This window comes from Rattus norvegicus, chromosome 6 (genome assembly GCF_036323735.1).
Source record: "Rattus norvegicus strain BN/NHsdMcwi chromosome 6, GRCr8, whole genome shotgun sequence".
Taxonomy (NCBI): domain Eukaryota; kingdom Metazoa; phylum Chordata; class Mammalia; order Rodentia; family Muridae; genus Rattus; species Rattus norvegicus.
In genome coordinates this window covers 90,692,618-90,717,517 of record NC_086024.1, presented here as the reverse complement: position 1 = coordinate 90,717,517, position 24,900 = coordinate 90,692,618, and the positions used below count along the sequence as shown (strand labels likewise).

At 36.1% G+C, this 24,900-nt stretch overlaps 1 protein-coding gene across 5 annotated transcripts in view; it reads left to right on the top strand.

Annotated features, from left to right (window-relative positions):
* The window catches only part of Mdga2 (MAM domain containing glycosylphosphatidylinositol anchor 2), an 864,098-nt gene that overhangs the window by 629,267 nt on the left and 209,931 nt on the right, over positions 1–24,900 (top strand). For all 5 annotated transcript variants that reach the window (XR_001838168.3, XR_001838167.3, XM_008764688.4 and 2 more), the window contains 1 exon segment: positions 8,050–8,379. Coding sequence is in view for 3 of the 5 variants with exons in the window: in XM_008764688.4 (XP_008762910.2) it covers positions 8,050–8,379 (330 nt within the window). In the remaining 2 variants the exon portion in view is untranslated.

Sequence of the window (24,900 nt, the reverse complement as noted above, 5' to 3'; positions counted from 1 at the left end):
CAGGCTTGTATTAATAGAGTTTGATAATCATATATGGTTGGATTTTCACCTCTGTGTATTTCTCTGTTTCTTCTTCTCTCTCATTTCCTCGTAAATCTCAAGAATGCAAGGCAGTAAAACAAAATCAAAATGAAAACAGACACCTCATGCTGAATGCAAACAATTAGTATCTGCAAAGTGATTGCTTTGAGATGCTCATTTATATTATGTTTAATGAAAATTGTTGAATATATATACATATACATTTACATACACACAAACACACACACACACACACACACACACACGCACATATATGGATTTGGATACAATACAAAAGAATGAGACTTGGCTTTGCTCCTAAGCTGTTTATCATCCCCTAAGGCAATGGGCTCCTAATTATAAAGGAAGATCTAAAATATGCTATTGTTAATTCCATTTCATATCTTTGCTGATGTAATCTATTTCCAACTGAATATTCATTTGGCATCTGGTGGGGTTGGAAAATACCTCATTTCTTAAACAAATACTAAATTCTCTTTAGCAGAGTATATAAAAAATGCCTTATTTATTTGATTATATCATTGGTCATGTTCTTTGTCTATTTCTCTTGATAATAGTTTGTAAAAAAAATCATTCAGAATACTATGGAGATCATAAGATGAGGTATATATGGAAAGGATTTCACTAATTGTGTAATGAATACAAATAGCATAACTTGTTCATTTACATGTCAGGTGTTTTGCTTCATGTATGTCTGTGTACTACATGCATGCTTATTGCCTACAGAGTCCAAAAGGCAACAGATTACCTAGAAATGACATTGCAGATGGTTCTGAGCTGCCAAGTAGATGCTGGGAATCAAACCTGGGACATGTTGAAGAGCTGCCAGTGCTCTTAACCATTGAACTATCTTTGCAACCTCATCTTTTCACTAATTAGCAATGTGGTTTGGCAATTGGAGGGAGGCCACTCTGTCTTATTATCTTTTTTGAAACAAATTTTAAGAAGTCCAAAAAGTAACACCTGATAATTTCCAAAGATGTATAATCTCAATAGCTATTTTTATTGAGTTGTCTCTATCAATTATTTTATTATGCTAATATTTATTATTTACATCATGGAATACTTTATTAAATTTAATATTCAATATTTCATTAATTTGTCTAGATGTTTATACAATGCGTTTTGATTTTAACACCCACCATCTGAACTCTTCCCTAGATCAATCCCCCTTTTCCCTTCTCCCTTCCCTCTACCACCATCCTCCTGGTCCACTCAACCTTGATTTTTTTTGTGGGAGTGTTGGTTTGTTGGTTTGTTTTTTGTTAAGAGCACTTGCTTCACAAGTATTATTGGATGTATGACCTTCTGTTGGAGAGTGGTAGAGTTACCCAGATCTACAGTCATACAAAAAAATTAGTCTCCTTATGCCAAGAGTTGACAAACTGCCAATAAATTCTATACGAGGTGTAGGATTTAGTGCTCTATTCCTCTCTGCAAGCTGGGATTTTGGCTTGGGTTAACATGGGTCTTATGCATGCTGTCACAACCACTGTGAATTCAAATGTGAGTTGCCCTGTTGTGTATAGAAGCCATGGTTTCTTTGTGGTTTGCAACTGCCTCTGACTCATAGACTCCTTCTATTTTTCTTCCACAATCATTCCCAAGGCTAGAGAGACAGGATGTGGCATATATGTTCTATTTAGAGCTGACTGTCTTTCAGTCTAAAAAAAGATATATTTTACAACTTTAATCTGCTATCTACAGTCCAGATAAAATCTTATAGCCCCTTTCTGTGGAATCCACAATGTAGGCATCTTTCAAGCTGGTACTTTCACTCAGGCCTAAGGCAAAATATTCAATCTATCATGATCATATTACAATGAGTCCAAACTGGCAAGAGTAGAGGTTAGCTTCATGCCAAACTTTTGCATGCACTGTCAGACTAACAAGTATCTTTCAAGGTCCATTCATTACAACTAATGATGCTTTAAGCCAAGTATAATGTTCACTTAGGATGATGTTAGGGGATTTTCAACATTCACCCAAGAAATTAATTTTGGGACAAGGGATTTGTCCTCTCTTTTTTAAAAATTTCTTTAGTTTTCTACAGTACCTAACATCTATTGGACACCTATAATACTTCAGCACTTACCTCAGATTTATTTGAAAATGGTGAGATCTTAACTGGAAAGAAGAAATGACATTAAATTAGCATTGGGTGAGCTACTAGAAATTATTCACTGCCAAAAGAATATGTTTAATTATAAATAAAGGGACCTGATTTACAGCTTATTAACTATATTGTTTTATATTTTCAAAGATGAGACATTATTGCTAATAAACTATTTCTTAGAGTAGGTCTTTGAGCTTTGAGGGAGCCTAGTACTTTACCTCCTAGTTTTATGAAGGACACACTTGACCCATAGAAATTAGGTAACCCAGCTAGTTACAATTTGTGTTGCTATTTACACACATGATATTCCTTTTTTTCTTTTCTTTTTTTTGTTTGTTGGATTTTTTATTTGCATTTTAAATGTTATTCCCTTTCCCAGTTTTCCTGACATAAGCCCCCTATCCCATCCCCATTCCCCTCTTCTATAAGGGTGTTCCCCTCCCTATCCACCCTCCTTCCTGCCCTGCCCCTGGACATTCCCCTACACTGGGGATACAACCTTGGTAGAACCAAGGACTTCTCCTTCCAGTGATACCCAACAAGGCATTCCTCCTCTGCTACATATGCAGTTGGGGCCAAGGGTCAGTTCACATATAGTCTTTGGGTAGTGGCTTAGTCCCTGGAAGCTCTGGTTGGTTGGCATTGTTCTTTTTTGTTTTGTTTTGTTTTTTTGTTTTTGTTTTGTTTTGTTTTGTTTTTTATTAACTTGAGTGATTCTTATTTACATTTCGAATGTTATTCCCTTTCCCGGTTTCCGGGCCAACATCCCCCTCCCCTTCCTTATGGGTGTTCCCCTCCCCATCCTCCCCCCATTACTGCTCTCCCCCCAACAGTCACATTCACTGGGGGTTCAGTCTTAGCAGGACCAAGGGCTTCCCCTTCCACTGGTGCTCTTACTAGGATATTCATTGCTACCTATGAGGTCAGAGTCCAGGGTCAGTCCATGCATAGCCTTTGGGTAGTGGCTTAGTCCCTGGAAGCTCTGGTTGCTTGTCATTCTTGTTCATATGGGGTTTCAAGCCCCTTCAAGCTCTTCCAGTCCTTTCTCTGATTCCTTCAATGGGGGTCCCGTTCTCAATTCAGTGGTTTGCTGCTAGCATTCACCTCTGTATTTGACATGCTCTGGCTGTGTCTCTCAGGATACATCTGTATCCGGTTCCTGTTAGCATGACCTTAATAGAGTCATCAATCTTATCTATTCTTGGTGACTGTATATATATGGGACACATGTTGGGCAGGCTCTGAATGGCTGTTCCTTCAGTCATTGCTCCAAACTCTGCCTCCATATCCCCTCCTATGAATATTTTTGTTCCCCCTTTTAAGAAAGAATGAACCATATGCACTTTGATCAACTTTGATCATCCTTCTTCTTGAGCTTCATGTGGTCTGTGTATTGTATCTTGGGTGATTTGAGATTTTGGAATAATATCCACTTAGAAGTAAGTGCATACCATGTGTGTTTTTCTGTGATTGGGTCACCTCACTCAGGATGATATTTTATAGTTCAATCCATTTGCCTATGAATTTCATGAAGTCATTGTTTTGATAGCTGAGTAGTCCTCCATTGTGTAGATGTACCACATTTCCTCTAACCATTCCCCATTGAAGGGCATCTGGGTTCTTTCCAGCTTCTGGCTGTTATAAACAAGGCTGCTGTGAACATAGTGGAGCACGTGTCCTTGTTGTATGTTGGAGCATCTTTTGGGTGTATGCCCAGGAGAGGTATAGCTGGGTCCTAAGGAAGTGGAATGTCCAATTTTCTGAGGACCCTCCAGACTGATTTGTCAGAGTGGTTGTGCCAGCCTGCAATCTGCACAAAATGGAGGGATTCCTCTTTCTCCACGTCCTTGGGAGCATCTGTTGTCACCTGAGTTTATGATCGTAGCCATTTTGACTGGTGTGAGGTGTAATCTCAGGGTTGTTTTGATTTGCATTTCCCTTATGACTAAAGATGTTGAACATTTCTTTAGGTACTTCTCAGCCATTCGATATTCCTCAGCTGAGAATTATTTGTTTAGCTGTGTACCCCATTTTTAATAGGGTTATTTGGCTATCTGGACATGATATTTTAACAGAACTAGTCTTTTAGATTTCTAAACAAATTGAGTGAGAAAAATCTAATAAATTCCATTTTCCTAGGTGAACATGCTTCATGTACTCCCAATTATATTTTATTTTCATTAGACTATTTCTCTTCTGTGTCTATAGCCAGTTGTTTAGATACAGGGAAAACAAACATAAAACAATTGCTTTGCAGCACTGTGATTCAAAGTCCTTACTCTGATATTCTTTACGTCGAGTTAAATACATAGGCTGGTTTCTTCATTTTTTTTTCTTTGAATTTTGTATCATTTGGAAGTCTAGTGTGATTGGCTTAGGCTGACTGCTTGAATGATATTGTACTGAGATCAAATATCTTTTGGTATTATTTATTGTTTTTTAGTTAATTCATTAAAATACATTTTTATTATATTGCAATAAAATACTGCAATTATGTACGACATTTAATCTTATTGATTGCTGCTATATAATCTTTAATCTTTTTACTTAGGACTTAACAAATTGGTTTTCCATGAGTGAAACAGCCTGTAACATATAAGGTGCATATTGATTTCACATGTTTTATCAGGTTTTTTTTTAGTTTAGCAGATTCAATCCAATTTGGGTGATTAATGTGCATGGTTTTTGGTGTCAATAATACTTTAATGTATTATTCCTGTTCAGGAAAAAGGACTGAACAGCACAATAGTACTGTGTGCTAAGTGGATCTCAATCACAGGAATAGCTGACAGTTAGCTATATCTGTTTTTATATGTCAATCAACAAACCGTCGGGTAAAAAAGTCATTAAGAGTATGGAAATCTATCCTCCCATTAACAAAAAGTTATTTAATAAGTTAATGCATATAATTTATTTTTCACCACTATCACTATAAATAAATTCTATTTAAATGCATGTATTTAGTTTAGAAGTGAGGAAATATATGTTTAGAAATAAAAATGATTTACGAGTTATAATACTAAAAATCAAAATGTTCTAAGTATTTTTAATGTTTTTTAAAGGGGGATATTCCTTGCCCTCCAAGCTGTTTTGTACAGTACAACTATTATTTCACTTGAATTGTATGTACACACTATATTTTACCAGATATAGTATCCAGATGTTACTACTTTTTAAATTACATTTTGTTTTTGGAGACACTGGATTTACCTTCACTGCTTCTGAAAATGTAATACATTACCCTAGGTAGTAGAATTCCTAATGGAGCATCAATTTTTCCTCCAATAACCTACTTATAAGTGTGTGATTAAGCATAAATAATATTCATGGATTGCCTATTATCAAGAAAAATTTAAGAAACAATAGTATTGAATGTGCTAAAAATATTTGTCTTCTAATATTTTATTATCATCAAAAGTACCTTTTCTAAAGTTAATTTGTGGAGTTCTTTTGTGAGATTCAGATTTCCTGAAGCCTGTAAAATATTTCATAAGTATATGTGTCTAGTTTCCCTAGATGTGTATATCATAAGAATTTAACAAGTATATTTTGAGTAATTATAAATTAATGTAAATAATGACTACATATATTTCCATAAGGTTATTTCTATGTTCTTCATCTCAAATGATTAGAGCAGAATTGAGTTTTGGATAAGGTCCCTGTAACAATGGACTGAGTACAAAGATAGAGGTAAACATTGTTTTTCATGGTCACCTACTTCTCCTGAGACACAGTGAACAAAGAAGACAAACAACTTAAGACTAACAAGGAAGGAAATTTAGATGAGATGTTTTAATTACAGTTAAAAGCATACTCATCTCTTGTTCATTCTGCACACATGTGCAGAGCTTCTGTGTTTCCCTTGGTCTTCCCAACACTAACTGAGGTAACGGTTGTTAAGTTCAGAGATGCTGTGCAAATGCTGCTGCAAAGCCTCTTGTGTCTCCAGATACACTACAGGTACTTGACTTCTGAAAGTATCAGTGTGATCGGAGCTTTGAAGTTGAATGTGACCAATATATCCTGATACAGCTCCCTATACAGGTAGAGCACTATTGAGGTAAAGGGAAATACAGACATTGGGTCAAACAAAAAAGTATGTTCACCTGGAAAACAGCCATAAAAAAAAAAACACAACTTCTTCTCTGTTTTGTCTACACTTTCAATCCAAGTTCAGTTGCTTAGGAAACCATAACCCTAGCCAGTCAGCTGTTACAACAGACTCAGCTTATCCCTCAACACTGACCCTAACCCAGAGTGTTTTGTTACGAGGACATAAATATGGCAGGTACTCTGAGCCATCTTCAAGAGGTTCTTTTGGTCTTCTGCAAGAAGGAGCCAGCATAGTTTTTTTACCTGTAATTATCTACATGTTGTATGTTGCAAGACATTTGATCACACTGTAAACCCTGAGATTGCTACTGAAAAAAATCTCTCTAGTTGTGGGATGGCTCAACCCCATCACACACCTAATCTAACAGCTATCTTTTTCTTGTAAATAAGATTGAATAAGCCAACCATAGGTCAAGAGGCAGAGCAAACAACCAGTAGAGGTGGAGGGAATATCAGAAAAAAAAACATAGAGAGTGAGAGGAAATCAGGAGGACAGATAGACGCACAGGAAATAGAAAGGAGGAACAGTTGGTTGCCATTGTTTTAAAGACAGTATGGCAATGGCAAACTGGGCTTTTTTCCTTCTGAGACTCTGCTCAAAGAGGAAGGTCGACTGGGTGCTTTCTCTGCCTCTTTAAGATTGCAGGCTTTCACCCCAGCATCTGGCTCTTGATTCTTCATTTAGTAAAATCAAACATTTGAGATTTTGTTTTAAAAACAACAGCTGTGGGATGAAGAAGAAGAAGCAAAAGTGAGGAGAATGTTTTACAGACATAATTTCCAACAGTTCACATTTTGCATATAGAAGTGCTTCATAAAAATGCATTGACTCAATTCTTTCTAAACTAGCTTTGTTCCTTATATGTACATATATGTATATTATTATGTAGATATGTTAGAAGAGCTTCTCCTATTATGTTCTTTGTACAGCATGTGAGTTGCTTGAGAAATTATGAAGTACCAAAACCATGGTATTGGGAAGGTTTTAGATTAGATGATCCATATTATATATTTACATTTTAGGACCCTATGACTTTAGGTAAAATATGTCCATGGTGATTTAAATTCTATGGTGATGATATTTAATTATAGTATGGCACAGTTAAATACAATTGTCATAGTTAGCTATTGTCAATGTGTCACATTTGGGAAGGCAGAACTTCAACTGAACTATTTACTGTGTTAGATTGACTTGTAGCCGTGTCAATGGAACACTTTTTAAGTGCTGCTTGATATAGGAGGGCCCAGCCCCTGTGTGTGATGTGATCCCTGTGAATGTGGGCTTAGAGTGCCTAAGGAGAGTTGCCCTGTAAGCCAGAGAGACCAAGCCAGTAAGCAACTGTGTTTTCCATGGCCAATGCTTCAGTTTCTGCTTCAGCTGCCTGCTTCCCTCAATATCGGGCTGTAAATGTAAGATGAATTAAAGACATCCGTTCCCCAGGTTGCTTTTGGTCAGTCTTTCATATCAACAACAAAAGCATAATAGCTAGAGTAACAATTGTGAGTAGAATTAAAGTATTATATTTCTATCACTGCCAAGCAGGACCTAATGTATCTAAAAAAATCAGTGAAGAGAATGTTGAAATGAGTTCCTATTTAGATTTATATTTTCTGGAAGACTTATTAAGATTTATAATGTACATGATTTAAAAGAAACAAATGTTCATTCTATTTTGTTTTGCTTTGATACTTCAGCCCAGAGACGATTACCTAGAGTGACCAAACCTTCACAATTATCAAAATAACACTAACTCCTTGTGGAATTTTTTATATTTTAGCATTAAAAAAAGGACGATTTTGGATCACTCCTGATCCTTATCACAAAGATGACAACATCCAGATTGGGCGTGAGGTGAAAATATCTTGCCAAGTAGAAGCCGTTCCCTCTGAAGAGTTAACATTCAGTTGGTTTAAAAACGGCCGTCCATTAAGAAGTTCTGAGCGGATGGTTATTACACAGACTGACCCTGATGTGTCCCCCGGAACAACAAATTTGGATATCATTGATTTAAAATTCACGGACTTTGGGACTTACACATGCGTGGCCTCTCTGAAGGGAGGAGGAATATCTGATATCAGTATTGACGTTAACATTTCCAGCAGCACAGGTAAGAGGCTTGCTTGTGGTACAAAACTCCTTTAAACAAATTTGACTCTGATGTAATTAATGAAGCTAAGAAATCATTATTTTTTGAAACTTACTAAATCTAAAAATTTTACCATTCTGAATACCTAGAAAATATCTGATTTGAGACATTGTTACTTTCATTTTTATTTAGATTAATATATGAGATTTTATATAATTATGAACATAAAATCAATAGCAGTGACAAAGTTATGATTTAAGGTAAACTTATACCAATTTTTTAATGAACCCTTATAGAGCTAGAAATTATATTAATAAATTTAAACCAATGGCTAAGGCTAAAATATTTTTTAACTTTAAAATTCAACAAAAATTATTTAGGTCTAAGACATAAGCCTTGAGAAATGATTAAAGAGCACTTAAATAAAAAAATGTAAGAAATGTTTTCACTGCTAAGGGATAGCTTTTGTTAAAGTTGGCATTAGATGTGACATCTCAGAAAATACCATGGTACTAAATCCTCAGAATGCAAAGAGCTAGATGCAAGAATATATTGGAGCAGAATTATTTTAAAGTTAAAAATGAAAATGTGTTACCCTTTCTCTTGTGTTCAGCAAACATCTCTAGATAAGAAACGTCCAGTGTTTTTATGATAGGTTAACACTCAGGATGTTTTAATGCCCCATTATACTTTGCCAATCTGTTACCAGATTGAGTTTTAATTGAAGACCCTCACATAGTGCTGGGTGAGTATTATAAAGTGAACTCATAGAGTTCAGTTACAGTGGAAAAGCTCCACGTTTGCAGGTGCTTAACAATTGGCGTTTCCTTCCAGTCAGGCATCATTTTCACTCCACACTGCTTCATTCACATGTGACTTTATGTCTCTCCTGGTTCCTAATTGCACTTCATGCTGAATTGATTTTACTACTAAGTCCATAAGAAAGGCAGACAGAATGTGCTTACTTTCTGTTGTTCATTGTTATAAAGTATATTCAGTGTTTATCTGGTATACAATCTATATGAAAGAAATTTCACATAAATTGCCTTTAGAGTATTAAAGGTAAGAAGAAACATGTCTTCTATCCCAGGTTATGTAAAGCCTCTACCTGATCTCAAAATATTTGAACTAGCATGATCAGATAAATTTATTTACAATGTTGATGGAAAACTGTTGACAAGTGTTCAATCAACAGATACACATACACTCCCCACGTTAGAATGAATGGTAGGCAACCTTGTGCTCAATAATATCATGTAAGATTTCCCTTTAAAAGTAAAAAAAAACTAAGAAGTGCAGACCGACAGGAGCCAGATGTAGATCGCTCCTGAGAGACACAGCCAGAATACAGCAAATACAGAGGCGAATGCCAGCAGCAAACCACTGAACTGAGAATAGGTCCCCTATTGAAGGAATCAGAGAAAGAACTGGAAGAGCTTGAAGGGGCTCGAGACCCCAAAAGTACAACAATGCCAAGCAACCAGAGCTTCCAGGGACTAAGCCACTACCTAAAGACTATACATGGACTGACCCTGGACTCTGACCCCATAGGTAGCAATGAATATCCTAGTAAGAGCACCAGTGGAAGGGGAAGCCCTGGGTCCTGCTAAGACTGAACCCCCAGTGAACTAGTCTATGGGGGGAGGGCGGCAATGGGGGGAGGGTTGGGAGGGGAACACCCATAAGGAAGGGGAGGGGGGAGGGGGATGTTTGCCCGGAAACCGGGAAAGGGAATAACACTCAAAATGTATATAAGAAATACTCAAGTTAATAAAAAGAAAAAAAAAGTAAGAAAAACTCCAGGGTCATTTGCCTTTATTTTTATTGGATAATTTTTTCATAATTTTCAACCCATATATATCATCCTACATCGTTTATTTGCTTTTCTTGTTTTGTTCACTTGTTTTTGTTTGAAAACTAGCAAACACACACACACACACACACACACACACACACACAATCATTGCTTTTATTAAACAGACTCATTTGAAGGGAACATGGCTCATTGACTTTTGATCTTTGACAAATAGAACACAGAACAAAAGAAGGAACTTTGTTAGTAGACTGTTCTGATTGTCCCTTAAATATGGTATCTACATTAAGACTCAAACTAGGAATTGTGGATGACAAAATAGAAGTGTCCAAATCTTCAGAGATTCTAAAAGGAAATTTTAAGTTATTCAGACAATAGATTTTGTTCAAGAAGACTCTGGTAGACATTAGAATAGTCATAATAAATTATCTTAACGATTTGTTTGGTTTCTAAAGATAGCAACAGTAGAAATAAAAAGTTTACTAAGCTTATAGAACCCTTCCCAATGCCATCTCTGTCCAGTCATATCACGCAGATCTGATGTTCCCCAAGGGGAAACTGTTAAAGCTGAGTTTTTTTTTTTAATGTACAGTTCAATATAATCTAAGCATTAGGGAAAATATATGTCACATAGTCAGAACTCAATAAATAGTTGTTTGACAAAACTATGATCTAATTCATGAACCAGACATTCTACATAGGTTGTTTTTTCTTATTCTACCTATGTTGACCACTAGTGTTCTTTCTCAATTTTCTATCGGCAAGACACAAAGTTCTTCAGCACCCATATGTATAACTTGATTTAATGTTTCAGCCTCTGACAAGATAGGAGAAGCTGGATGTTGAAATCAGTCTAGTAAAACTAAAAATGTAGGTCTCATCAAAAACCGTTAAGGTTTTCAAGGGACAAAAAAATCAAAGGATTTAGTCAAGTTTAAGACTAGTGAGTTTATTTGAATATTCAAGTGCCATGTTCTTCAGTCTGGACATACAGAAAATTGTAACTTGAGAGAAGTACTTAAACTAATGAGTATGTCTCTCTTCACACTGAATCTGGCTTATATGTTATAAGTTACCTACAGTGCAGTGGCCCACCAAAGTAATCTGTACAGATCTCATGACTGAGAATTTGGGATTCTATTTGTAACATTAGAAGTCTACACTCAAAATGGCTCTTCAGTGTGAAAACAGATGTTACAAGCCAGAGTTAGACAAAGGAGGTGTCACAAGCTACACCATATAAGAAATTTTCAGACTATGTGAATACAATAAAACCACTGAGAATATAGAAGGAATTTAGATGACTTGGTTGAGTGAGTGAATCAAAGACAATGGGACAATTTTTATAATTTTTTTTTACATTTAACGAACTGGACATGTGCTTTCATGATAGAAAGCCAGTACCGCAAAAATGACAAATGCCTTTCAATTTCGGGTTTTCCTACTTATTACCATTTCAGGGAATTTTGCGTTGGTCAAGTATTTTTATTACACTTAAACACTTTTATATTATTATATATTATATTATGATGTTAAATTCACACTATTCTAGGGTAATATTCTTTAATTCCATTTAAATTTTCTGAGTCTGTCATTTCACAGAAATCTTACATTGATTCTCAATTGTTCCTCTGTTTTAAGGGATATGTACATGACACTTAATGAGATGAGGCTTTGTTATCATGAGACATCTCTATATAGCACAGAAATCTTCCTTAGATAACAAACCCACAGTCAGCATATTTGTTAGATGACATTTAAGACAGAAATGGAAAATATCCCTGAAATTCATTTGAAAGAATTATTAATGGTTTAAAAGACGATTTATGAAAATGGCAAGTTATGTTTAAGAGAGCATAGGAAAGCTATGTCTATTTGAGAATTTATCCGTGCATTTATGGAATACTAAGAAAATACAATGTACATGATATAAGTTATATATTATTTTCTAATTAGTTAAATATTCACATATACACACAAAGTTCTGTAAGTTTAGAAATTGTTCTTGTAACCATTTCTGTTTTCTCAATTTAAATTGACATTAATTTCCATTTCCTTTACTAAATTCTTTACACACTGTGGTGTGTACAGTATGGATATAGTTCAGTAAGATGCTACTCTTAGGTGATTCAAAGCAGAGTCCTCAGGAACCTGGGGTAGTCTGTAGTAGACAGACACTTTACCTGAACTTTGATCAGACTTCTGTCGATGCTCTGAGTACTTCTGCAATGTAGCTACAGTCAGTCTCGTGGAGAGCTGAGATTAGACTTGAACCTCAAGGGAAGCAAAAGAAGCAGAGACTGGGGAAATGATAAAAATGATAAAGCAGATAGTTATGCTTTAGTTATAGCATTGATATTAATCTGAGAAAATCACATCAGTTTATTCTGGACTTAATATTTCATTGCTAGAACTATATTTGACTTCAGGCAATTTAAAGTTCTTTCTGCGCATCGCTGTAACTGTCTCAGTTACAAATTTAAGTGTATCAAAGTCTAAATGCAACCATTCAGTTTTGTCAAATATAGATCCTTCATGTGCCTCCTAACAAAATTCATGCAAATTTAAGCCTAAATTATCAGCAGCTAAATTCAAATTTTAGAATATCATCAGAGGGTCACTACTCCTTTTTATGAGCATAATTGGTAGAGTGAAATATTAGTTTTAGTGGTTTCTTTCTCTCTCTTTAACTTTCTATTGCTTCTTGCCATCGCTTCAGAGTGAAAGATCTGGTGCTCCTAAGCCTGAATAGACTCCTTCACGTGATTCAATAAAACTTGTATGTTTGTAGTAAAACTCAGAAACATGTGCATCAGTTCTTGAAAATGAAAGCACAACTAGTTGTCTTTAGAATGAATGGTAAAACATCTGGTGGGTGAACACAGGAAAAGACTCAGCATGGAACTGTAGGGTTGTGTTTCTCTCTTCTTACCATACAAGGTGATTTTATATAACAGGGAGAATAAAGAGATTTTGTGGATCAAGCAAGATAGAGACATAAATGCACAAGCACAGTGATGCCCACCTTGAAGTGACTTGACAGTTTTAGGTTTCTGCTATGTGTCTAATTATTGTAACTGTGGAAGCCAGCAAGTGTCTGCACGGGTGCTCAAGGAAAGTTCATTAACATGGGACTGTGGTGTACAAAGAGAGAGAGAGTCAGAGGTAAACAGGAGGCTAAGGAGAGACTGATTGGGTCTATTCCATTGGATCTGCTTCTTTGCTCTTTTCTATTTCAAAAGGAAAGTATGGGTCTACAGTGAGGGATGATCTGTTTTCCCTAAGAAATTTGAACTATTATATTAACATGAAATGGTGCTTAGATTAGAAGAAAACACTATGCAGTTAAGATTTATGAATTAATACTTAAGTTACTAGATAGAAAAAAATTCCCTTATTATTCCCCAAAACATAAAATATATGAATTTTGTTGAATTAAGGACAGAGTCTTAAAACTATAAAATATATGCATATACATGTTGAATTAAGGACAGAGCCAACAGTTGTTGAAGAACTGGAGTGTAGCTCTCAGTTTCTCAAGCTATGCATATGGTTCAGCTATAACTATTCTACTTTATTATAATATATATTCTACCTACAATAACAGCTAAGCTACCTAAATGAATGAATGGGTATAGCTGTTCTAAAATTTCATTGCCAAAAGAGTGAGCAAGGATATGTGCCCAGTGGGCATAGTATGCTGACCTGTGCGCTATAATTTTGAAACCTTATTCATTAAAATAAAATAACTAAAAAGATGGACTATATGGACTTGCCAGAAAACTAGATTAAACCAGTATGAAACTGCTATTTACCTATAAAATCGCTGTTGCAGTCTTTATAAAGATTGATGCAAAGTCTCGGACTTCTCTTGTGTCTTATTCAAGTGCACATTTTACACAGTGCCTTGCTCAGCTGACTGCTATCTGCTGGAGTAGTCCAAACTGTAAAACTATACTGCAAATATCCTTCGGGTTATTTTGTTACTGCTCAACTCCTCCTGTCTCATCCATGAGACACTATTGTTGTCCTGCTGCTGATGTTGTGGTGTTTGTAATTATCCCATTTGTCTGTTTATGTGAGTATATATGAACAGAGAGATATAATATATAGTACATATATATTTGAGTATATGTGTATTTTATAACATATATATATATATATATATATATATAGAGAGAGAGAGAGAGAGAGAGAGAGAGGCTTAAAAGTTGTAATACAAAGAAAATAAAGTCTTAGAAAAGGGAAATAAAGAACTTGGAGTCTCCTGGTTAGAAGGCCATTTTTTTTTTTTTTTTAGGATTTACTCATATATTATATATAAATACACTGTCACTGTCTTCAGATACACCAGAAGAGGGCATCAGATGCCATTACAGACGGTTGTGAGCCACCATGTGGTTGCTGGGAATTGAAGTCAGGACCTCTGGAAAGTAGTCAGGTGCTCTTAACCGCTGAGCCATCTCTCCAGCCGGAAGGCCATTTCTTTATAGGGTGGCTGACTAGAAACTTTCACATTGATCTCAGGCAGCATTGTTTTCATGCAAATTAAGCACAGTCTTTAAGTCATGAAGACTGGTGCTTGTGTTTATTTATGGGTGGTGTTACCAGGGTTCCGTGTCAGCACCTGAGCCCCGGAAAGCAAGGTTGAGCTAGCCAACCATAATAAGTAAAGGAAAAAGGCCAACTTGATGGTGAAAATCAAACGGGAGATTTATTCAATATGGCCGTAAGGCAAGAAGGACAAAGATAGGCAGTGAAGCGTGGACATGAGCATTACAGGGAGAGCCACGTAAATGCATGTATGATGAAACAGCCTTCCATGGTTTCTCAGCTCCAAGTCTCTCTTGTAAGGTCTTCTGAAAAGTTAGAAATCTTTGTCCAGTGGGCAGTGTCCTCCTCTGGATTCTCCAAAGGCTCCAGTTGTTTCCTTTCCCAGTAGGAGAGTCCTGAGGAAATACTCATTTCTTGGGATTATTCTTTCAATCGTGTGATACCAAGGACGTGAGCAACTAGTATATTTCTGATCATTTTCATGCCTGTCGACCAGGCTGGTGACAGCTTGTTGTACCTGTCCTTCATATAGGCCAGGGTGACACATAGCATTTGGACACGGTGACAGTAGGGATTTCTCTCTACAAAGAGTATTGCTTTTTCTGGAGCTTTTCCCATCTTCCTCCTTACAGACTGCCCTCTCCTCTGGGGAGGAAAGAGGCACAGCTGCAGAGGGGTGAGTCTAGAACAGCAGCTGACCTGAACTCTGACGTGCTAGTGTTTGAGTTTTAAGAGGACATTTTGTTCAGCAAATTTGCCAGGAGACACCTGACTACAATATAGCTTTTTACAGAGTACGTACTTTTCTTTCAGCATGTGCATAAATTAAGGGAATTTTTGATTAAGAATACACACAGACATCCATCATTTTCACCTGTCCTCTGGAAAGGGTAGTATACATGTCGAGCAGTGTTACAGAGGCCTCAGTACATAATTCACCGAGGTATATAAAGCTTACCAAGAAGAATGCTTTCCTGTTCCAATCGTTTATCCACGGAAAAGGTTTTGTTCCATAAATGTGTTTTATTAGAAATCTGAAAGCTCTTTATTAAAATTTAAAATGCCTTCAGAAATTATTAAACAGTCACCAGAGTTCTGCTGACTTGCATTAGCCCTGTATTGTTTAGTGTGTGGTAAAGAAACAAATCAACAGCAAGGGATATCTAGGTGCCTTACCTTCATTCGTGTTTAAATAGATAATGCACTTGGCTAAAATTGCACGTTAGACAAAAGCAGCCAATCTCTGAAGATTTTAGTTTTATTTCTGCTTTCCACATACAATATTTTATTTAATCATACTTTTGGGCTTTGATGGAGCTTATTGTGTCTGGAGCTACCATTCTTTTTCATGTGCTTTTAACATCTTCCTTCCAAAGGGTCAAGAAAGTGTTGAATATTTTAGGGTAAAAAAAAATGCCTTCAGAATGCTAAGTGCCATGTTAAAATGTGCTGAATAATTTAAGATACATTGTTAAACAACACAAAATAAATGTGGGACGTGGCAGGTTACTTAAAAACTTACTAAAGTTTTGGAAATGGCTGAATCAAGAGGAAAATCTGCCACAACATTGAACACAGTGGATGTGCCTTGGAAATTCAAAATCAAGGAGCAAGGCTAACAGCAATGAAAAGGAGAGTGGGGGCTTTTGAAGAACCTGTGTCAAAACGTAGGAATAATTAATAAATACAGTGCATATCTGATTAAATTATTTGTTCAATAACTATGATAGGAAAGTGGCCAGGAGAAAAATAGAAGAACATGGAGGCTAATTCCTAATATTCCAGTGTGATCTACACTGACTAACCTTAACAACTCATGAACTGTGACATTTGCTTTAATGTCACTGACACTGGTCAGCAAGAATCTTGAAGCAAAGTTGGCACCTGAGCTAGATCAGTAATGACACTGGACTTAAAGGAGAAATGTATTATCAGGCCTCATGAACTCAAGTTTACATAATTTTCAGCAAATGAAGAAGGGAAGGGAGAAAGAGAAGAAAGAAAGAAGGGAGAGAAGAGCAAGGAGGGGTGACAGGTGATCTACTCAATGGATGATGATCCAGAGGTTAAAAAACAAACAATTGACAAGAGGAATCTCAATGTCTTTGTAGGGTTGCTAGTCTTATTAATAAAACGATTTCAGAATGGATTAAAACAGGTATTAAGGGCAATTTTATTACATTAAAAGAAAAACCCAAAGGGCAGGCAGGATGTGAATCACAACAGCTGCCTAGAGGAGAAAGGAAGCTAAAATAAGGTTTATACCATTTAAGCTATTCTAGAGATTAGACACACGGTTGACCAGTAGTCACATGTTACAGAGGGAGAATCAGGATGTTACTGCACTAAGGATTAGAGATTTTTAGAAGAAAATTGCAGCATTGCAGTGTCTTCATTTATTATTTTCTACGTAGCTATTTTGCTTATCTCTAGCGTGGCATGGAGCCCACCTTCCTAGGGCTGATCACTGGGCCAGGTGACTGAACCAGCCCAACTGGACTGATAGGTTCCAGCCAAGCCAGACATTTTATATTCTTGCTTAGAGGTATTTCATTCTAACACCTTTAGATGAAAATTTGTGGGGAACATAAGAATGATTTTACTAATGGTTTTTAAAGGTTTCTTCTACATCTGAAACAGTGAAAACCATTCCTATTGGGAGGAAACGTTACGGGAGGGGTCCAGACATAGGTAAACATAGGTGAGCAAAGGTGGTCAGCTGACACATTATTGCCCTTCCAGAATTAGTTTGTTTTTTTGTTTGTTGGTTGGTTGGTTAGTTGGTTGGTTTTGGTTTTAGTTTGGGTTTGGGTTTTGGGTTTTTTCAGGGAGAAAAAGGCCTTAATGAGGCCTTGAGATGGGTGAGCATTATCAAGAAAGGCTACAACTGCATTAAAAAACAGTCTACAGAGCCTTACAGGGAAGGAGAGGCTTCCCACCCATAAAGAAGGGGAGGGGGAGGGATTAGGGGGCTGTTTGCCCGGAAACCGGGAAAGGGAATAACACTCGAAATGTAAATAAGAAACACTCAAGTTAAAAAAAAAAGAAATGATAACAAAATAAGATTAAGAGAGAGTATCTGTGAAAAGGCTGGGGACAAAGCCCCAGAAAAGATTCTTCAGAAGAAATCCCAGGGATAGAGGATAGTTACTGACTTTTAAATCTTTGATGTGATGGTGTGTGTGAAGGTTTGCACTTCACGGCATCGTTCACCATAGCTACTGACCAAAAAGAGAGAGAAAAGGTTTCGTGAATATCTCATTTCTAACAGTGTTCTGATCACAGCTACACATTATTTGCAATGTTCTCAAGAGCTGCTAAGTTTCAAGGAGAAGGAAACTAAGTAGCTAAGAACTTTAAACCCTCTTTCTTCCAACTTGGAACTTAACAAAACAATTCTTTTTTTGTATATAGATTGCGTGTAAGATTATATTTACACATGTTTTCAAGTCTTTTTTTTTTCACACATACAAAAACATGTGTATGGAAACCCAGTGTCTTGGGTGAGCCCTTCTTCACTTCCTCCTACGTGATATGCTTCTACAGTCCTAAGGTGTGGTCCCTTGTTGCACAATGTGAGAAAGTGGAGTCTAAGGCCAGGTTAGATGATAAACTAGTTGGGACGCAGGGATGTAATATGTTCTAATTAATCAATAGAAAGTCAGATCTGATGCCAGGAATCGATCAGAATTTAGACATGAGTTTCATGGGTCGTTGCATTCATTTAGACATAGGGGGCTCATCCAAGAAGAGGGTAAAAATTAAACATTAAAAAATTGAAAAAATGATGGTGAGAAAACTAGGGGCTATGATCAGTTTGAAAGAGAATGAGCAATGGAAATAAAGGGAACCGCCCTCCTCCAAGTAACCCTTTTGTACAGAAAGAAGTGCCCAGCGTGTTTGTGAATGTGTGACTTTGGATATTTAATACCTCCAACTCAGGGTCTGGATATTCGAACTCATGCAAATATTTTAAAGTAGAAAGAAGACCTTTTTCTCTATGAACAAAATACAATCTGAAGGCGTGAATAAAAACATTAAATGAAAATTGGAGCAGAGAGAGCTGGGGAAGGAGGGAAGAGATCATCAGAGCTTAAATGTGGTTTTTAGTTGAATACCATTTACTCTAACATTCTCACTATATCTAAAAGACTACAGATAACATTACAGAGCTTACATGAAATGGTAGTTGTCATTAATTATTCAATGACACTAATAGGAGCGATAAGAAAGTTTAAACACATTTGTAATTGTAAACTGTTTTGAGAGGTGTAGATGACCAATATGAGCTACCTAATTTTGAAATATCATATATGATTGTAAGAACTGGCTATATTAACTTAGATATTTATCCTATAATAGGTCAGTAAACAGTAATCATTAAAATTTGTGTTTTTCGTCGTTAAAATCCCCTGTATTTATCGTCTTAAAATAATTAATTCCTCCAAATTTCAGAACAAAGTTTCTACCTTAAAGGTTATAGTTTACCCCATATTTTATTAAAATAATTAATAAAATACAAATAATCAAAGACTAAATTATGCTTTCTCTAGCCTTTGTCCTTCAAATAACTGAATTAAATTTTTGTTTTGTGTGTGTTGTGTGCATGTAGGTATATTTGTGTTTAAATGTGTGTGGGTACACCTATGTTTGAAGGCCCAAGTTTGTTGCCCCCTGTCATTCTGTTACATTTTCTGCTTTTTGGTTGAGACAGTTTCTCTACTTAAACTCAGAGCTTGCCCATCCTGCACAATGTAGCTAGCTAGTTTCCACCAGCGATGCCTTGTCAATGCCTCCTTATTGCTAGTATTTCATGTATTACAGTCCACTGCAAGGACACATAAGTAGTCTACTTTCACAAAGCCTATGTAAAAAATATTTGTCAACAATATATATTAAGTTGATATTTTAACATTAATATTCTTGTTTGAAAATAAACTAGAACATAAAATGTATCTCACACATATTAGATCAGAATGAGTTATATGTCATTCCAATGAATGACATTCTGTAATCCTCAGTGTGCTTTTAAAATTGGTCAGGATTTTTTATTTTTTATCGTAGCATTCTGTACCTCTCAGAAAGGCAAAATGCATTATGAAATGCTGTCATTATGCAGTACAATATTTGTTAGGGAAAACTCCATGTGTTATAAGAAAACTCCACTTCTATTTTCTTTTAATTGACCGGTTATCAGCCAGCAGATCTGTTAATTAAACCTCATTTGCTTTAAGGAACATGTGGCCCTGATCCGATGAGGGAACGCTGTGTTCACTGGTCGTTTTATTTTGCTCTTGATAAGACATAAAAGAACCAGCTTCATCTCATGTCAAAAGGCTTATTAAGATGGTGATAGTGTCTGTTTCCAGAGAACAAGGCATCTCCAGTGGGGCACAATCAGTGATGTAATTAGGGAATTTGTAAACGACAGGAGTCATCCATAGTGATCATTTATAAGAGGCCTAACAATGTCACATGGGTTCTATAAGGCGATAAATGGCCTTTTCATTGTAGAAGTAAATTGATTTTTCTAGCTATTCTATGTTGCAAAGTTTACTGGTGTGAGCAACGGTAGCTGTAGAAAATAAAATAAAATTTAGATTGCTTTGAAACTTCTCACTATGCTTTCACAAAACACATCGGGAATATAATTTATTGCCTTTCATCCTTTTGATTCATAATTCTTTCACAATTGGAAAGCACTACCATAATTAGCATGATCAGACAACCAGCTAGTTCCCTTTGCATTCTGGTCCATAGTTTTCATGGCTACACCCTGACCTTTCTGAAAATGGACAGCACTGACATTTTGTCAACCTCATAAGGGTGAAATGGATCTATTTAGGAATGTCCAGACCTTATTACTTTAGAGAAATAGAAAGAGAACTGGTTATCTGTGTTACCTGCCGTTTGTGATATCATCAAAACCTAGAAATTAAATCATAACTGTAATGTCAGGCATATGTAAGCTTCTTCCCTTAGGATCTCTGTGGATGTGCCTCTGACTACTCAAGTTGGGTACATTCTTTATCCTTCCCAAGACATTCTGTACACTCAAAGCATCTTTATCTAACATGTATCTTCTCGACGCCTGGTAATGACAAATGCGTATGTGTGTGTGTGCAGTGTGGATGTGTGCATGTGTGTATGTCCATATGTGTTTGTGTGTGTTTATTTTATTTTTGTAAATATTTGTTTGGTTGAATATGGACCTGTGCTTAGTATTTGAGAATGCTGGTTTCAATAAAACATGATTTCTATGGCCTTAATATAGAGATGTATGTATAACAAAACCACAGTATGTATTCCAGTACGCATGGCAGTGGGAGGTAGATGAGTAATATGTACTATGTACTTGCTTTATCCTATGCCTTGTGTTTGATACAACATACTCATGAAGGAAACACAGATTGTGGGTATAGAAAAGTGCAAAATAGGTATTATTATGTTAACTTTATGTACACTGACTGAAAGACTAGATAATGTTCTCAAAGTCATGAGCTTTTAAATCTGAGCATCCAAATTAAGCATCATTCTCTGCAAATACTTTTAGGGAAAGACCTTTTTTCGCACTGTACAACACTATTTTTAAATTTATACTAAATACCCCTTTCATCAATATCATTTGCAGATGAGGAAACAAATAAAGTCTTTTCTTTGCTGAGATTATGCATCTGGTATATGGCTTAACCTTTTGTCTGTGTCAAACTTTTAATCTTTTAAATGTTTAATTTGTTTCAAAGATGTACTCTTCTTCATCATGTACATTTGCTGTACATATGTGAGTTCTATTACCTATGCAGAGGGTTTTACATGCCGAGAAGGGTGTTGGACCCCTAAGAACTGAATTTACAGTGGTTTTTGAGCCACATGACGTGGGTTCTGGGAACTTAATGTAGATATTCCTCTGGCTGAGCAATTAGTGCTGTTAACCACTGCGCCATATCCCCAAGCCCCCTAGATTATTAACCCGATATAATTAAAATTCTTCCAAATCTTCCAAGCTCATTTTAAACAGTTTTCTAATTAATAATTGTGAATAATTGCAGCTGTTAAGAAATCCCCATGTTTATCAATTTCCATAATACAGTGTAATTCTTAAAGGATGTGAGTGGCCTGATGCATGTCCTCGTTCACACTTGTAAATGTATTCACCTATTGAGGAGCTAAAAATACTTTTTAAAGTAATAGATATTAAATCTAGCATTGGGTACATATTTTTATAAGGTGTCTTGCTATCAGGTGAAGGAATAATGATGGTAGAATTCTCTATCAGCTGAAGAGATAATGCTGATAAGTCTCTCTCTCCTACACACACACACACACACACACACACACACACACACACACACACACACATTTGAATACATCATGGGTATCATATTTAAGAATAAGTAAGCAGGTTGGAGACATAGCTCAGCAGCACAGCACTGACTGCTCTTCCAGAGGTCCTGAATTCAATTCCCAGCAACCACAGGGTGTCTTACAACCATCTGTAATAAGATCTGGTGCCCTCTTCTGGTGTGTCTGAAAACAGCTACGATGTACTCATATAAATTTAAAAAAATGAACACATAAGCAAGGATGCAAACATGTTATGGGCTATAACTATTATAGGAACTTGGAACACACACACCAACCTACACACACACACACACACACACACACACACACACTTCTCTGCTGTGAAAACATGTGTCTTATTATAGAAATCATCACATGTGTCTGTTTATTTTTTCAATATTTTCACTATAAATTATAATCTTTGATTGCTACTTTTTCACATAATTTGAGTTTTAAGCAAGCTTAAAATCTTGTCCCTGTTTATTTAGCTGTTTAAGAAAATAAAAGTTAACTTGTGAGTGTTGCCATCTCTAATCAGAAACCACCAATAATTCATGGATGTCAGTGCATAAGAAATACAAAGCAGAGAAGGAATTCGAGGAAGGGGGAAAAGGAAGGGGGAGTAGAAAATTTTCATAATAGAGATTTATTTTAATAACTCTACAAATATTCTATGAGAAACTCAAGTTAGATAATTAAATTGTGCAAGGATCATAACAGCTCACGATACCTGAAAAATCTAACAAACAGTGCTAAAATTGACCTTAGCAGTCAATGAGGCAGCCACCACAGGACCTGTGTTTATTTGCAACTAGTCTTTTGGCTCATGTAGTAGAGAAAATATAAATGCTGTGCAGAGAATGATTTTCCTGTTTTGTTCTTACACTTTGTGTGTTCTATGGAATCCCTTGGAGACTATTCTTATGCCATAGCAACACCTGCTGGGAGAGGGAAGTTGGAACAGCCATATCTGTTGCCTGCCAAACCTGTTTCCCCAATGAATGTCACTGCATGTTATCCATCTCCAATACCAAACCTTCACAATTACTACCAACAGCACACTGCTGCTCCCCATGTGCTCCAAACTCCTAACAATGCTGTTATAATAAGATTTCCCAACTCTTCAAAAATAAGCATTGTGTGTGTGTGGGTGTATTAATGTTCTTTAACCTTCTCCTTAGAATTTTAGATGTTGGTCCTGGGGAATTTTAACCTTTTCTGTGTTTGCAACACAGGGTTTCTTTCTGCTCCGTTCTGAAATTTGTAAAACATCATTAATACTGTCTTGTTTGCAATATCCTAACTTACTATCTGTTGGACAGTGAGAAGTGCAAAAACAAAAGGAAACTAATTACAGAATCGGGCAAGAGATGTATTTATACTAATTCTTATCATAGACAGATACATTAGGTATATGTGAATACATGCTATAAATAAGTACTCATTCCTATGTGAACAGGACTGTAACTGATGCAAGTCTTAGAAGAAAATGCCACATGACCATTCTTGTGTAGATCACACTAGCCTTTATTGGCTGCTAGATGCCAAAAGAATGGGCAGATTACTCCGTACCACAGGTGCTCCCTTCCACATTTTAATGTGTTATTTCTGCTTCATTGTATTAATCTTGTGACAAAATTGAAATATACTAATATTACTAATAATATAAAAATCCACTGCTCGGGGCTTTTTAAAAATTAAAAGTGGGAAAATACTCATATGAAAAAGATGATCTTTAGGATATATGTTTCATCTTCAAATATCTGATAATCACAAGGTAAAACTTAGACATAAGTAGACTTTTTTCTCATTGGTTGCTTAGGAACTCTGATTTATGACTATCTTTCAATCACTATGATTGAAGTACCTTAAAGTGTCACGTGGTGTGAGGGCTGCTGAGAAGATAGAAAGCTTTGGTACTGATGTTAACATGATTCAGCTGCATTTGATAAGACGTACAAATTCTTCTGTGTCATATATAAAACAAATATAATCCAGAGACACTAAAAATAAATAAAGGATACAGGAATTGGGGAATTTTAACACAAAACACTTAAATGATAGTGAGTCATTGCATAGTATGATAGCTTTGAACCCATTCATTAAAGCAGAAGAAAGTTTACAACCGAACAAAGCTATTTGGGAGATCAGTCTTGTCCTAACCAAGGAGAGAGTTTTGCCATACATGTATCTTTAAGATTAGGATGTGCATGTGCCTTCTAAGGCTTGGTTTGTAAAATGGATGAGAATCAGTAAGCCTTGGACATTCTATCTCAGGAAATGGAGTTACTGAAGACATACAGTTGATAATATTCTTAAAAGATTAACTCAGAAATAATAAAAGATTTTTAGAAGGAATATTTTAGTTAATTTAATTTGAGAACTTGTTTATAATACTAAAGATGATCCCAAAGGCAGTAGAGAAATGAAATATGCACTGTTTACCTGCATCTCAGGAAAGTTCTGACACCGTTAAATAACTATGATGCTGGGAGTGGTGATGCTGGCAGATTGCTGCACATAGAAACCAGAAGCAAAGGGACAGTGAGTTCAAGGACAGCCTCAATTGCCTTGGTGGCTAGAGGCTTACCAGGGCTACAGTGATGGGTTGTCTTAACAATAAATGAATGAGTGAATGAATGAATGAATGAATGAATGAATGAATGAGCAAATTCATAAATACAACAGTCACCCCAAAGTTATAGGTCCTAAATATCATATAAATTACCTCTGCTTTCCTCTTCTGTTTGTACAAATTAAGAACTTTTTCCAGGAAGCAATGGGTAGCAATATTTATTTATTTAGTAGTGCATGGCCAGTAATTTTCTTGG